Below are 13,204 nucleotides of genomic sequence, written 5' to 3' on the forward strand. Positions count from 1 at the left end.
GAGTCTGACATCCCTACGGCATCCGCATTGCCATACCTACGTAGAATCTTCGGTGTAGTACTAATTCCCGGCAGAACCCGCGGTTGAAGCAGCCACTGCGTCGGAAATGATGTCTGGCAGGTGTCGAACCTTCAAGCACGGGTCCACGAGAGAACCGGAACCTTCGAGAGGCTCCCCTCAATGTTACACAGCTGGCGGCTCTTGTTCCTACCGGTCCGGCCCGCATTAAGCTTTCCGGAAAGCTTAATCTATACTTAGGTGGCTGCCTCCAGGGCTTCAATCCTTAGTATTGGGAACCCTCGAGCTCTTGTAGAGCTGCAACCTTAATTAGCATCCTGGGTATAAGTTCTTTGTTTCTAGTCTTTCCCTCCATCCTTCCTTCACATCCCCTCTTACCTCTCTACCTCCTCTACCTCTTCCACCTCTCTTCCTTTTCTTCTCTTATGTCTTTGCCTTCTTTTATCTCCTTCCTCTTCTACTTTCTTTTACCCCCCTTCACATTATACTTTATCCCCTTCTTCTTTTTTTTCTTCTTCCCCATGTCCTGGTTGGGTGGCAGGGACGGGCATGGGTCATACCACTTCCACGCTTCCATACCATTCTCCCTCTTCCTCTGCTGGTTCCATCATCGTCCAGCATACCTACTCCGTTATCCTCCAGCTGGTCCGTTCACCACCAGCTAATACGACCATCTTACCTCACGCTTCCATCCCCTTCTTCTTCCTCTGCTGGTTTCTTCCTCTTCCAGCATATCTACTCCGAACTCACCAGCTAATCCAACAATCTTACTTTCCGCTTCTATAACATTCTTCTTCTTTGTTGGTTCCATCCTCATCCAACATACCTACTTCGCTATTCTCCAGCTAGTTCGTTCCCCACCAGCTAATCCGACCACCTTACTTCACTCTTCCCTACCCTTCTCCCTCTGCCCCTGCTGGTTTCATCATCTTCCAGCTACCTAAGATTCTCACCTTGTCCAGCTGGTTCCGTCCTCAACTGCTTACCTAAGTCATCTTACCACTTCCACGCTTCCATGACTTCTCTACTTCCTCTGCCAGTCCCGACCTCCTCCGGCACGCCCGACCTTCTACATACTTGCCCGGCTGGTTCGTTCATCCCCACCTTACCTAATTCATCCATCCACTTCCCTACTCCTATTCCTGTCTTTTCTTCCTCTGCTGGCTCCGTCCTCTTCCAGTACCACCTAAGATTCCGTCCTTATCTTGCTGGTTCCATCCCCAACCAGTTTGCCTAAGATATCCTACCACTTCCACGCTTCTTCTCCTTCTCTTCTTTCTCTGCTAGCCCCGTCCTCTCCCAGCATTACCTAAGATCCTTCCTTGCCCAGCTGGTGCCGTCCTCCATCAGCATTCCTTAAATCATCTCACCACTTCCACAATTCTCTCCTTTTCTCTCCTTCCTCCGCTGGTCCCGTCCTCTTTCAGCTCCCTAGAATCCTTCCTTGTCCAGGTGGTCCGTCATCACCAGCTCACCTAATTCCTCATCCCTTCACCACCGCACCTTTTCTTCCTGCTGGTTCCGTCCTCCTCCAGAACCTCTACCGTATCTCGTCTCTTCGAGAATAAACAAGGACCTAGCGTAGCGCTGCTCTGCAGCTGCCAATACGTAACTTGGCTTGGCCGTAGCAGGACGGGTGCCGGGTTGACATCATTGTCCCTGGCCGTCCTTTCATAATCATTGTCGGACGTACATTGCAAGGAGACAATGGAATGGGAAGGAACGGGATAGGGTTCCGGGCCGGCCGGCACCGGCTCGTCCCGTCCTCCGCCGGCGCAAGACTGTCTCCACCTTTTCCTTGACATTGGTATGGTAGAAAATCATATCCATCGCTCTGGGTAGACTTCATGCTTCGTGATTATAACGTGCCACGAGACATTGCTAAAGAAGAGACTAGTTATCGTGGACTGCATGTCAACCAGGCAGTATTACACCAGAATTTTAAGTGGCAAACACTGAACTAGGTAGCAACAGTGCTGCAATCAGGATTCAAGAAGCTGACGTGGATGTCCCACAAGATTAGCTTGCGCGAAAGCGTGCCCAAGTGACTCTGTAACCGGAACTTGATACACTACTGAACACTCATCCGAGCCTCCGTCGTCTTCATACACTTCGGTATACCCGTCTCCTCAAACGAGATTCCCTCTCTAACCATCCGGGCTACCCCGCGAGCAGCCTCAAACGCATACGCCATGCCTCCACCGTTATACCCGGCCAGAATATAAAGTCCCGAGTTCCCGGGTACCTTGCCGATATGCGGTTGGCCGTCTGGCGTAATTCCTTGGACTGCGGTTGTTAGCTTTCCACACCTCACCAAGGACATGGTATGGTAATCAGATACTCACTCCCCGTCCACACACTCTCCGTCTCCGCACCTGAATCCTCCCACCCCCTAAAATTCCGCTGCATCAGTCCATCAAAGTAGTGCCTCGCCGGCTCAATAAGCGTCGAGTCGTCGTACGTATTCCAGAATAGCGCGCGGTTGTCTCTGTATGTCCATTGTCCGCCGCCGACAACGATGCTCCCGTCGGGCCGTGGATTCAGGTAGTCCACCCGATTAGGCGCATAGCGGATATTATATGTATTTGCCAGAGATGGTGCGGGCGAGGCCTTCCCCTCTGGAACTGCGATATGCGAGGCGGTCGCTTTCGCGGGCGTGATGATGGCCCGGTATTGCGGGAGGAGGCCGGCGGTGTACCCGTTTGTTGCGAGGATGACCTTTGGTGTTTTGATGCTGCCGCGGTCGGTCTTGACAGTGTAGATTTTGTTGTCACCCTTAGGGCTATCGTGGGTTTGGATGGCTGTTACGGGTGTGTTTGTTTGCAGGTTGATGTTGCCCGGGCTCTTACTTAGGGTTCTCTCCAGGAGCTGCGTAACGAACTTGTACGGCCACAGTGACAGGACGAGCGTGCTGAGGCCTGCTTTTGCGCCGTGGATTGATGTGATCTGGCAATACACTGTTAGCCTGAGCTCTGCATCAGTCTGAAGATAGTCGAGCAGGACGGGACAAACTGACCCTCTCCGCAAACTCCCCCCCAATATATCCCACATCCTCCATCAACGGAAACCCCGACCGTAACTGCTCCTCAAAGCCCCTCTTCACGCTCACAGCATCCCCATCTTGCAGGGAAACATCAATGCTCCGTCTCAGCTCCGCCTCGGCCTGAATTCCTTCGTCCTCAATAACCCGCTTGACGCCGTATATATTCGCCCGGACGAATCTAACAATCTCTCCCGCAGCATCGCGTCCAATTCGCTCACTCAGGTCGGTTATTGTCGATGGCAGCTTCTTGATGTGGCCGCCGTTCCGACCGGTCGCGCCGGAGCAGACTTGGCGTGCTTCGAGGAGGAGGATCGATCTGGACGGTTGTGCTTGGTCTTCGGTGGGTTCGTTGACGAGGTGGTAGGCTGTTGAGACGCCCGCAATGCCGGTGCCGATGATGACGATGTCTGCTTCTGAAGGGAGGTGTTCGGTCGACCGGTGTTCGTCCAGCCAGTGGAGGTAGCTGCGCCAGTAGGGGGTTGTTGCGTTGGGCACTGGGCGGATTTGGTCTTGGTGGGTAGGCATCGTGGAATCAGGGCAAATTGGTGCAATCGTCTGAAGGGAATAAGGATCCGGGGACTGCAAGACGGCTGGGAGTAGCACTAGGTACAGTAGCTCTTGCCCGCGCTACTTATATACTCCAATCGAAGCACAGCCTAATGCAACACTAGCACGCTTATCAGGCAACATAAGCACTAAATAGGTGAAACAGGGATTAAAACAGGTATTGTTAGAATCCGGTTACACATGCAAGTGAGGTGATTCTTATTGGCTCTCTAGTAAGAGCGTGGTAAGAGCTGTTTGTGTGATAATAGATCGTACCCTAGTAGCCAAGTAGTAGGTATACAGTATCACGGCCATAGGCAGGATTGGGTAGTTTTAATACATAATAGCTAAGTATTCTCAACAGAGAGAGCTTGACGACAGCCCTGAAACCAAGTGAACTCAGGCATTTGTGGTTGTTCCTGTTCTGATATCTTTCTATGGCTGAGATCTAAAGTCCCTACAGAAACCTTACAGTACGCAGACATCAAGGTAAATGCTTGAATATCAACCAAGGGAGACCTAGCCAGATTTAGATGAATAAACCATTATGTACAATCCAAGATCAAAACCAAGATCAAATTTATTGACCCAACAGGTGAGCTCTCTACTAGCTGCAGGCCAGAGGAAGTAAACTGGCCATCTAAGCAGGGGTGATTATTATTGGCTATGATAGCAAGACTCGGGTGACTCGAGCCCTGTTTGCATGTGTTGTTTACCAAAATAACAAGGAGCGCAGCATGCGCATGCTATTTGGAGTAAGGTGAATAGATCTAACAATATATGGTAACAAGCACCTGGGTAAGTAGCTTCGAGCAATTAGGGCTTGAAGGCAATCCATTGAGTGTCCTTACGCAATTTTGTTTGTTCTGTTCAACCTCCTTAAAATTAAGACTTGAGGTCGGTAACTTGAAAATAGGGCAGCAAGGTATACACATATCAAAAGAGATGAACCTTGAAGATGAACCTTGAAGATGAACCTTGAAGATGAACCTTAAAGATGAACCAAGGAACAATGATACAGAACCAGACGAACATGGATAAGTAGATAACCACAGGGCTTAATAGTAGTCGAGCTCCGCTTGACAGTACTTTAGCTCCGCTTAACAGCACTTGCGCTCCGCTTGATAGCATTCTAGCTCCGCTTAATAGCGCTGGGGCTGGCAGTCTCACCCACCACCTATCGTCTTGTGTCCAGGGGGTCGAGCTGTCAAGATTGCTTCCATGGAGTGGACCCACTTCATTCCTCTCAATGTTGAGCGCAGCGGTGTCTTTTGAGTCGTCTGCGTGCAACGTACGATAGCGATTTGGCATTGAAACCCCCGAAGGGATCTCCCGAGGTCGAAGGGTTGGGATAAGTTTCGATAAGAGAAATGACAGCTGCTAGTTGCCCATTGAAGCTGGGATTGCAGTCGATCACCTACCTTGGTCGATGCCATCACGTCTCTACCAGCTGACTCTGCTTGCTTAGGAAGGATGCTAGGCTAGCAAATGTAGACAAATGAATGATCTATCTCTCGAGCTTTGATGAGGGCTTATGAGTGGTATTTAGCCCCGTCAAGTTCCAATGACTGACAGCCGTATTGTGGCACAAGAGTGGTGACACTGAATCCCGTGACGCGACCAGGGCTGACAGACCTCGATTGGCAAGAGCTACCCCGCCCCGCCCAGGCCTCCTAGCATCTGATATCGTGTTGAAAAGACAAGAAGCAGCATGGCGGAGGCTTTTGCTATCATCGGACTTTGCCGCAAACATTGTCTAGCTGATCGATTATGGGATGCGAGCCATCACGACTGCCAAGGAGGCTTATCATTCCCAGCAGGGCACCACGAGATTGATGCAAGACCTCGAGCTTCTCATCGAGGATATTCGAAACCAGAGCACGGAGATATTACCAAAGGACTCCCCCCATGGACCTTCTTTGGCACAATTATCTGCGGACGAGAAAGCCATTCAACATTATGCGAAGGAATCAACCCAAATTGCCCAAAGACTAACAGATCTGTTAGCCAAACTGAGCATTCGTCAAGACGCGCAGTTTCGAGCATTAGAGAGTGGTCGAGTGGCATTTAAGTTCTTCGCAAGCAGAATGAGGTGGATGAATTGAGGGAAAGACTCGAACATTTGGACACGAAACTGAGGGAAAGGCTATCTAGGACACTTAGTGGGTTGGTTTACCAGATCTGCCGCCTGGCATACCTTGGTAGATGATGTGTTACTGATAGGTTGGTTTTAGCAAGAACAAATCTGCAGTGATGTCCGAAATCCACGCTCTCGCTCAAACGCTCCAAAAGGACAGCATACAGTCCCACCTGGAATTGGACGAGGTACGACGAAATATCCTCGCCCTTACTGATACCAGCAGACAGAACAACGAAAAGCGCGCTGCCGAGCTCACCAGCTTAACCACAAAACTTGTTGCTCTCATCAACGAGCGTGATCGGGGCAAGAGACAACTTAAAGCCATACGCAGTCTATACTATACAGAACTCAAGTCACGACAGTCCGCCATTGCGAATGTTCACGGGGAACTTGATTGGCTATACGGTTCACGTCAAACATCTTTTTGGAAATGGCTCAAATTAGGGAATGGGATCTTCTGGATCAGCGGACTGGTTAGCAAGCGCCATCTCATCATCACCACGATTGTCTCCGACTGACAAAGCTTGGCAGGCCGGCAGTGGCAAGTCTACATTGATGAAGTATGCTGCCGATACAAAACGAACAAAGCGAGCCCTCCAGATCTGGGCCGGCGGCACACCTCTCTACATTGCAAGTTTCTACTTCTGGAACCAAGGCCTGCCCATGCAGAAATCGCAAATTGGATTGTTTCAGTCGCTGTTATATCAGATTCTGAAAGCTGCTCCACATCTCGTTGATATCACTTGCCAGATCACTTGACGGAGAAGCATGGGACGTCGATGAACTTGAGCAAGCGTTTGACCGTTTATCGCGAGAAGCTACTTTGTCGGCAAAGTTTTGTTTCTTTATAGATGGACTTGACGAGTACAACGGAAGGAAGAGGATCTGATCGCCCTACTGTCTTCACTAGCGACATCTGCCCACATAAAGATACACGCCCTCCAGCCGGCCATGGCCTGCCTTTGAAGCCGCATTCACAGACTCCGAACGTACATTAAAGGTCCAAGACTTCACATTGGAAGATATGAAGACCTATATCCGCCATAGGCTCGAAGACCATGACCAGTTTCAGGCGTTGCAGGAGAGTGACCCTCGTTGTCAGAAAATCATCTCCAATATTGCCGAATGCGCCCAAGGTATCTGGCTATGGGTGTACCTGGTCACTTGGGATATACGAAGGCATTTGAATCACAATGAAGGGCACGAGACTCTAAAGAAAACACTGGACGGCTTTCCAGCTAAGTTGGAAGACTATTCCAGAGAAATAATTGAAAGGCGGCCCCATGCTCTCCGTGAGGAAATGTGCCAGATCTTTCTCATCACCACTGATGCAGTCCAGCCACTGCCTGCTCTGGCTCTTAATCTTATCCAACATGTGGCAAAGGATCCTGCCTACGCGATAAGCTACGCTATAAATCCGGTCACAGACACCGAGATTTACCAGGTATATGATGAATGCCGTCGTCTACTGCACAATCGATGCGGGGATTTGGTCGTTATTAACGAGCAAATAGAGGGCCCCCCTATTTTCAGACACCGGGTAGACTTCCTTCACAGGACAGTCCGTGATTTTCTTCGAGACAACTACTACAGGGATCTATGCAAAGGCGTACGGCCCGAATTTGACGCCAAACACTGTCTTTCGCAAATAATGCTGACTCTTATCAAGAGAATTCCGATTGAGAACAACTTCCGCGAAGCCATCAATCCCATCATTGGCCTGATTGACGAACTCTTGTACTATTGTCATGAGGTGGAAAGACGCGGGGGCAGCGGCCAGGTCATCCTCCTTGACAATCTCGACTCCGTCGTTTCTGCGTATGCAAAAGCCGAGAGTAACCATTGGACCCACGCACGAGATGTCCCCAAAGGAGCCGGACCTCTGACAAGTACGCAGAGGGTGGAAAATGCACTTTCCTCGCCCTAACAGTACAGGCAAAGCTAAGCAAATACGTGGCCGCGAAGCTCGATTCAAATCCAAGTCTTATCCACAAACCAGGTAGACCACTGCTGGACTATGCCCTCCGTCCTCGACGAGTCACACCTCTTAGCCTGCCCTTCCACTATGAACGAGGCGATCACGGTGCGATAGACGTGGGACTGGTGCAGCTCCTCTTAGAGCGGTCGTCGAACCCCAACCAACCAGTTCATCTCAATGGCGGACAGACTGTTTGGGGCTTATTTCTCCTCTCATGTATGGAGAGTCCGGTAGCGCCCCATATTCTGTGAAGAGCACTTGGTTCGAGGCCATGGAGCGAGTCATTGATCATGGCGCGGACCTCGACTGGCGCTATCGGCAGCCCTCGATGCGGTATGTTCAGTATCGAAACGAATCTTCTAACGTCCCCAAGGCCATCTATATAACCGTACTCGACGTGATTCGCCGGGCTTTCAACCAGAGTGATGCAACTGCACTCAGTCTGCGCGTGGAAACTGCAAAGCAGGCTCGGGCTGCAAACTCGTGGATTCATTTCCTTACGAGTTGGTGGGGAGATTGAACAATGCATAGCGAGCCCTCTGAACGTGATTCATGGAGTGGCCTGTCTCTTCTTGCTGGACTTTTCGTGCCGTGCTTTTCCACAAATGCCCTCCCTAATAACAAGGCCTACCAGTCTGGCCATGCTCTCCATAATGTGGCTTTGGATTGTGCTTTACCATCTCCAGCGCCCTGAGGTATCTGTATCCATGTATCCATATTAACCCTGGTCCAGGAAACGGATCGACGATGAAACCTTAAGCAAGGCCCTCGTCGAACTGATAATCTGAAGACCCGATAGTTGACCATCATAAGAAGAACGAGTCAGATTATTATGAGTTGCTCGTCTATATCTATCCACTGATTTGACATGGACGAAGGACTGGAGTGGTCTCCCCGCCTTGGTTCCGAGCTCTAATCAGCTCTACAGCCATATAGCTTCGCAGGCTCTGCAGGCCTTATACCTACTGGTGCTGGTAGTAGGCTGAACTACCAGACTATACGTACCTATGATGCCGCCCTGCCTATATCCACCCGACAGCGTGTAACCTTAGGGTACGTGTCTCACATTAAACGAATTCATAACAGCTATACTAGCACCGACCACAATGCTGAAAAAGCTGCACATTGAAACCGAAAGATCTGGATCCTAATTCCAGCACTAAGTTATTCAACGGTGTCTCGGCCAATTAAGAGACCAGAAGCACATGCAGTATCACCTGCTCAGTATGAATAGACACTTATGCCTCAGCCGCCAGAGCCTCGCGTCTCGACTTCGAAGCAGGGTCGTAGTACGGGATCTCGCCAAGCGAGACGACGCGGTTTCCTTGTCGCTTGCCGTCATAGTCGCTGATATCTGTTAGCCACCTCGTTTTCGAAGCCTCGATGTTACCATAAGGAGTAAGCAATACTCACTTAGTCGCCGTGTGGAAAACTGAGCGGCTGCAGACATGTCAGTATCCATTATCCCACGAACCATGGCTTGGTTAGTTAGTTGGGCTAGACTTACTTGTCCCAAATAGCAAGGTCATTCGTGCCCCATTTGAAGCGGGCCTGGAGGTCGTGGTTTTCGGAGATGAGTTGGCGGACTGCATGATCATCATTAGTATAGGTATGCATGTAAGTTAACTGGTAAGATGGAAGTAGGTAGGAAAGGTTACAGTATTTCTTCAAAATATCACTCTCGCGCTTCGTCACGCCCTCGATCCAGCCGTTGTCGACTTGTCCTGCGGCGCCGAAGAGGCTCTTCCAGCCGGTGACGGGGTTCGTGCGGACGAGGGGGCTGGTTATGTTCATTAGTTTCTCGAGATCAATATGACTTTTGGCAAGATGGAAGCGTACTGGCTAGCTTTGAAATCAAAGCCTGTATTCTCGGGTGCGCCGCGGTCTCCTTGGATTAGCTCGATGCCGTGCTCTTTGGCGATGTTGTTGAAGGATGGCTGGGCAAAACAATATAATTAGCACGACATATCCTGCAGTAGAATGGATGGGATAGAAAGAGGCTCGATCATATAAGTACCTGGTGGTGAACAGCCGTCAATGTATCAGCCAGCGCCCGAATCGGCGGCGAGAGGCGGTCGTACACTTCATACCCCGACGCCCAGAGCGTATCACCGCCGCTCTGCTCATCGGGTGAGTGCGTGATCTTGAGGATAGCGTAGTCGGAGGGGACTTTTTCGAAAGTAATACTACAACTGTTAGATTCTCCTACGCATGATCCTCAGGAGAAAGGTACGCACTCAGCATGCCACTCCTCACTCGCAAGATGCCGAGCATTATTAACGAATCGCTCGCCGTAGTATTTCCTGTTCGTCTCGGACGAGATGACGGAGATCTCGTCGTCGAGTTTGCCGTGCTCGTTGACGGTGATGTTTCGGCCGGCGTTGTTGACGGCGTGGCGGTGGAGCTTGGTATCGAATTAGGGCTAAATCACTCGCCTTGTCCCCGCCAGGTAGGTAGGTGGGGACGGATATGGAGTGCCTTGCATACCTTGGACGTAGCCGGCTTCCCGGTCAACTCACCGAGCTTCTGGCCGAGGATCTTCTGCTCGTCTGAGTTGATGCTCTGGTTGCGGAAGAAGACGACGCCTCGGCGGGAGACTGTGTTTCAATGCTGTTAGTTCATTGCTGAATATAAGGCCAAGCGGACTCGCATACCGGTGATAGCAAGGTCGCGGATCTTCTGGTCGTCGCTCAGGATATCGGTCAACTGGAGATCTGGAAATTCGCGCCCGATAATCGGGGTGACCTCGAAGCTCTTGTATCCGTCGAGAGAGCCGGAGTACTTGAGGGGCTCGCGAATGTACGACCCAGTGGCCGTGGCCGAGGCCTTCTGCGGCTCGCTCTTTGTCTCGGCTGGGCCGGCAGCTGGAGTGGGGGAGACGACTTCGACGGATGGAGCCATGATATGCGTACTGTTCCCGAGTTTCTTTAGGTATGCCCGAATACTGATGAAATAAATATAGGAGCTACTAATGTTCTGAGTCCGTAAGCACTGCTTCCAAAGCCACGCAAGGCCTTATATACCTTACCTCTTCCCAAGCATATTGCATCATTCGTTCCTAAATTACACGGATTCTGCATCTACTTCGTCTTAGATGGTATACCAGAACTTCTATCAGATCTGCATGTCTTCTGGGTGCAAGATGGCTGGCAACCCCTCACTGACGACAAATTGCAACATAATGCTCAATCGCTCAAACGACGAGATGAAGCAACCTCATAGGTCAGAGTAAGAGGTCACCGGTCAGACACAGAGAACCAAGAGGAACCCGTGAGGCTTACCTATGATAGTTTCCCACCCCGAACGTCGGCGATAAGAAAGTACTCTTCGCTAAAGACCGAAAGTGTACTGCGTACCTGCCATATCGACGCTGATGAAGGGTCGTTCCTTCCTTGCAGATATCTCAGGTTTGGACTAGATAGGGAAGGCACGACGGGCACTGGTCCGGAGATGGGCTCGGGAATAAGCCCGAAACACGTACAGACGGTCCAAGCACAGAATAAACATAGTTGGCACGGGCAAAGGCATGATTTCACCCTCAGTGCACCCAGCGGGCGTCTCTGGTAGCTGGCCTTTACCATACCTGGCCGAGGGCTCGCAGTACAACCTACGTACCATACGTACCTTTCGGCCTTTGCATACCGCGACTACAAGACGAATCGCGAGACTTCATTGCTCCTACATAATCTCAGCTGCCACGGTACGTTCCACTGCCGGGGGCTTATTACAGGTTCAAGGCATTGACCACCTAGGATAGCAGATTTGGCGGAAATGCACCTCTAGTCTAAAACCCTAACTACAAAAGCCTACCCTAGGTATCCTCACAGCTTCGCCTGAACCTTCCCATCCTCCTTCTCCTTCTTCTCCCTCGCGGCAGCCTTAACGCTCTGCCAGTACTTGTCCTTCAACTGCAGGATTGCAAATCCGAGCTCTGGCCAATCATCCCCAAAAACCGGCAACTCATACCCCTTCGTGCCCTTGGCCGGCGGTCCCGCAAAGAGCCGAAGCCACTCGAAATACTCTTTGAAGTCCGGCTTGATCTCATGGAACAGCGCAGTGGGACCCTTGTACTTGAGCCGCTCAACCTCCCACTGGTCTTGCTGTGCAGGGCTTGGAAGGGCTTGCGCATTGTTGCCCGCAAAGTACCGCGCCACGGCGGCGGCTTGGTACTCGTACACCCGGAAGCTCAAAGCACCCCTAACTTGCCCGACCATTGCGAGCGAGGGATCACCGATCTTAAAGATGTGCTGGTAAAAGCCCGCAACCCGGTTACTGGGGGTAACGGGGTCGGGGACCAAGAAGGGGTAGACGAGGCGGTAGCCCGTTGCGAAGATGAGCTTGTCAACGTCTTGCACTGTCGTGCCATCGGAGAAGGTAACGTTGACGCCAGATCTCCCAGCCTCGACACGGGTAATAGTCGGCTTGAGCTCAACACCAGGCAGGGTAAAGACGTTCACGAGCGCCTCGTTGGCTCCCCTCTGACTCAGGTACAAACCCCCCTTGACAACAGCATGAAGGTCCGCAATGAGATCCGCACTAGAGATATTCCCGCCCACAACAACAACCCTCTTATCCACATAATCATTCGCAGACCGAAAACTCTTCGAGTGCTCAAAGTTCCCCGGGAACTCCTTGAACGCCCCATCGAGCCCCTCAATCTCCGGAATCAGCGGCACATTATAGTGCCCCGATGCCACGACCACCGCATCAAAGTCCTCGGTCCACCAGTATTCCGCGGGTCTATTCCGCTGAAAATGACCCGTCTGCCTTGCCGTAACCCTCCATTTATTGCCAACCTTCTCAACCCGCTCCACGGCCGTATTAAACGAAATCAGATCCAGATATGGCCTTGCCAGATCCTCCAGGTACCCACTGACAACCCGAAACGGCCGACTCGGATTGCTCTTCCCCAGCTGCCTCACACTAACCGCACTATTCACCTCCGGAAACGGCGTATGCGTGAAGCTCATCGTCCCCGAGCCAACATTGCTATCGAGCAGATCGTGGATTCCTGTGCGCGCCGTCGTGTCTTCGGCCACTGGACTCGTAAACGCTGGCAGAGACTCGGGGATAGGATTGCGGAGATCAGGCGCGCCCGGTGTCGGGAAGACGTCGGGGATGGGATCGTAGTGCCAGAGCCCGCCAACGCGGTCGCGGCGCTCGAAGACGCGGATTCGAGAGAAGGTGTTCTCGTCAACGAGGGCTTTTAGGGTTGAGAGGCCTGACGGGCCGGTGCTGATTATGGCGATGGAGTTATAACGAGGCGACATTTTAGGTGTGCTTGGCAGCTGCGGCGATGTCAACTGTCTTGAGCTGTGAGATAGGGAAAATCATTTCAAGAAGTTTGGGCAGAATGGGGAGTTATTGTTTTGCTGTGCGCTGGGTATGGCATGGTTGGAGTCGGGGATGGCGCAATGCGACTCCACGGTGTCGAGGTTGAGGTCGAGTAGCACGCTATTCAGTTGGGGTAGGAAAATGT

General features: G+C 51.5%; 6 protein-coding genes across 6 annotated transcripts; 3 read left to right on the forward strand and 3 right to left on the reverse strand.

Annotated features, from left to right (window-relative positions):
- The first annotated feature begins 299 nt into the window (after positions 1-299).
- Positions 300-963, forward strand: BDW74DRAFT_146408 (uncharacterized protein). The gene has a single exon (XM_073723340.1). It carries the CDS (start codon positions 444-446, stop codon positions 681-683), a length of 240 nt encoding a protein of 79 aa, XP_073588066.1. The 5' UTR covers positions 300-443; the 3' UTR covers positions 684-963.
- An 885-nt stretch (positions 964-1,848) lies between these two features.
- Positions 1,849-3,627, reverse strand: BDW74DRAFT_146409 (NAD(P)/FAD-dependent oxidoreductase). The gene is made up of 3 exons (XM_073723341.1): positions 3,035-3,627; positions 2,364-2,964; positions 1,849-2,304 (listed from the first exon to the last, which is right to left on the reverse strand). The coding sequence occupies exons 1-3, from the start codon at positions 3,584-3,586 to the stop codon at positions 2,090-2,092; spliced, it is 1,368 nt and encodes a 455-aa protein (XP_073588067.1). The 5' UTR covers positions 3,587-3,627; the 3' UTR covers positions 1,849-2,089.
- Positions 3,628-5,860: 2,233 nt separating this feature from the next.
- On the forward strand, positions 5,861-6,506 carry BDW74DRAFT_174544 (uncharacterized protein; the record flags this gene model as incomplete). Its single annotated transcript, XM_073728056.1, has 2 exons — positions 5,861-6,220; positions 6,279-6,506. 2 exons carry the CDS (start codon positions 5,861-5,863, stop codon positions 6,504-6,506), a joined length of 588 nt encoding a protein of 195 aa, XP_073588068.1.
- A 265-nt stretch (positions 6,507-6,771) lies between these two features.
- On the forward strand, positions 6,772-7,976 carry BDW74DRAFT_174545 (uncharacterized protein; the record flags this gene model as incomplete). The annotated part of the gene is made up of 2 exons (XM_073728057.1): positions 6,772-7,582; positions 7,645-7,976. 2 exons carry the CDS (start codon positions 6,772-6,774, stop codon positions 7,974-7,976), a joined length of 1,143 nt encoding a protein of 380 aa, XP_073588069.1.
- Positions 7,977-8,963: 987 nt separating this feature from the next.
- Positions 8,964-10,626, reverse strand: BDW74DRAFT_174546 (TauD/TfdA dioxygenase family protein; the record flags this gene model as incomplete). Its single annotated transcript, XM_073728058.1, has 9 exons — positions 8,964-9,072; positions 9,139-9,165; positions 9,233-9,311; positions 9,384-9,505; positions 9,565-9,662; positions 9,743-9,911; positions 9,963-10,129; positions 10,213-10,322; positions 10,380-10,626. 9 exons carry the CDS (start codon positions 10,624-10,626, stop codon positions 8,964-8,966), a joined length of 1,128 nt encoding a protein of 375 aa, XP_073588070.1.
- Positions 10,627-11,546: 920 nt separating this feature from the next.
- On the reverse strand, positions 11,547-12,995 carry BDW74DRAFT_174547 (uncharacterized protein; the record flags this gene model as incomplete). The annotated part of the gene is made up of 1 exon (XM_073728059.1): positions 11,547-12,995. One exon carries the CDS (start codon positions 12,993-12,995, stop codon positions 11,547-11,549), a length of 1,449 nt encoding a protein of 482 aa, XP_073588071.1.
- Positions 12,996-13,204: the final 209 nt, after the last annotated feature.

The sequence above is a fragment of the Aspergillus multicolor genome (assembly GCF_047715735.1).
Source record: "Aspergillus multicolor strain CBS 133.54 unplaced genomic scaffold BDW74scaffold_3, whole genome shotgun sequence".
NCBI classification, from domain to species: Eukaryota; Fungi; Ascomycota; class Eurotiomycetes; order Eurotiales; family Aspergillaceae; genus Aspergillus; species Aspergillus multicolor.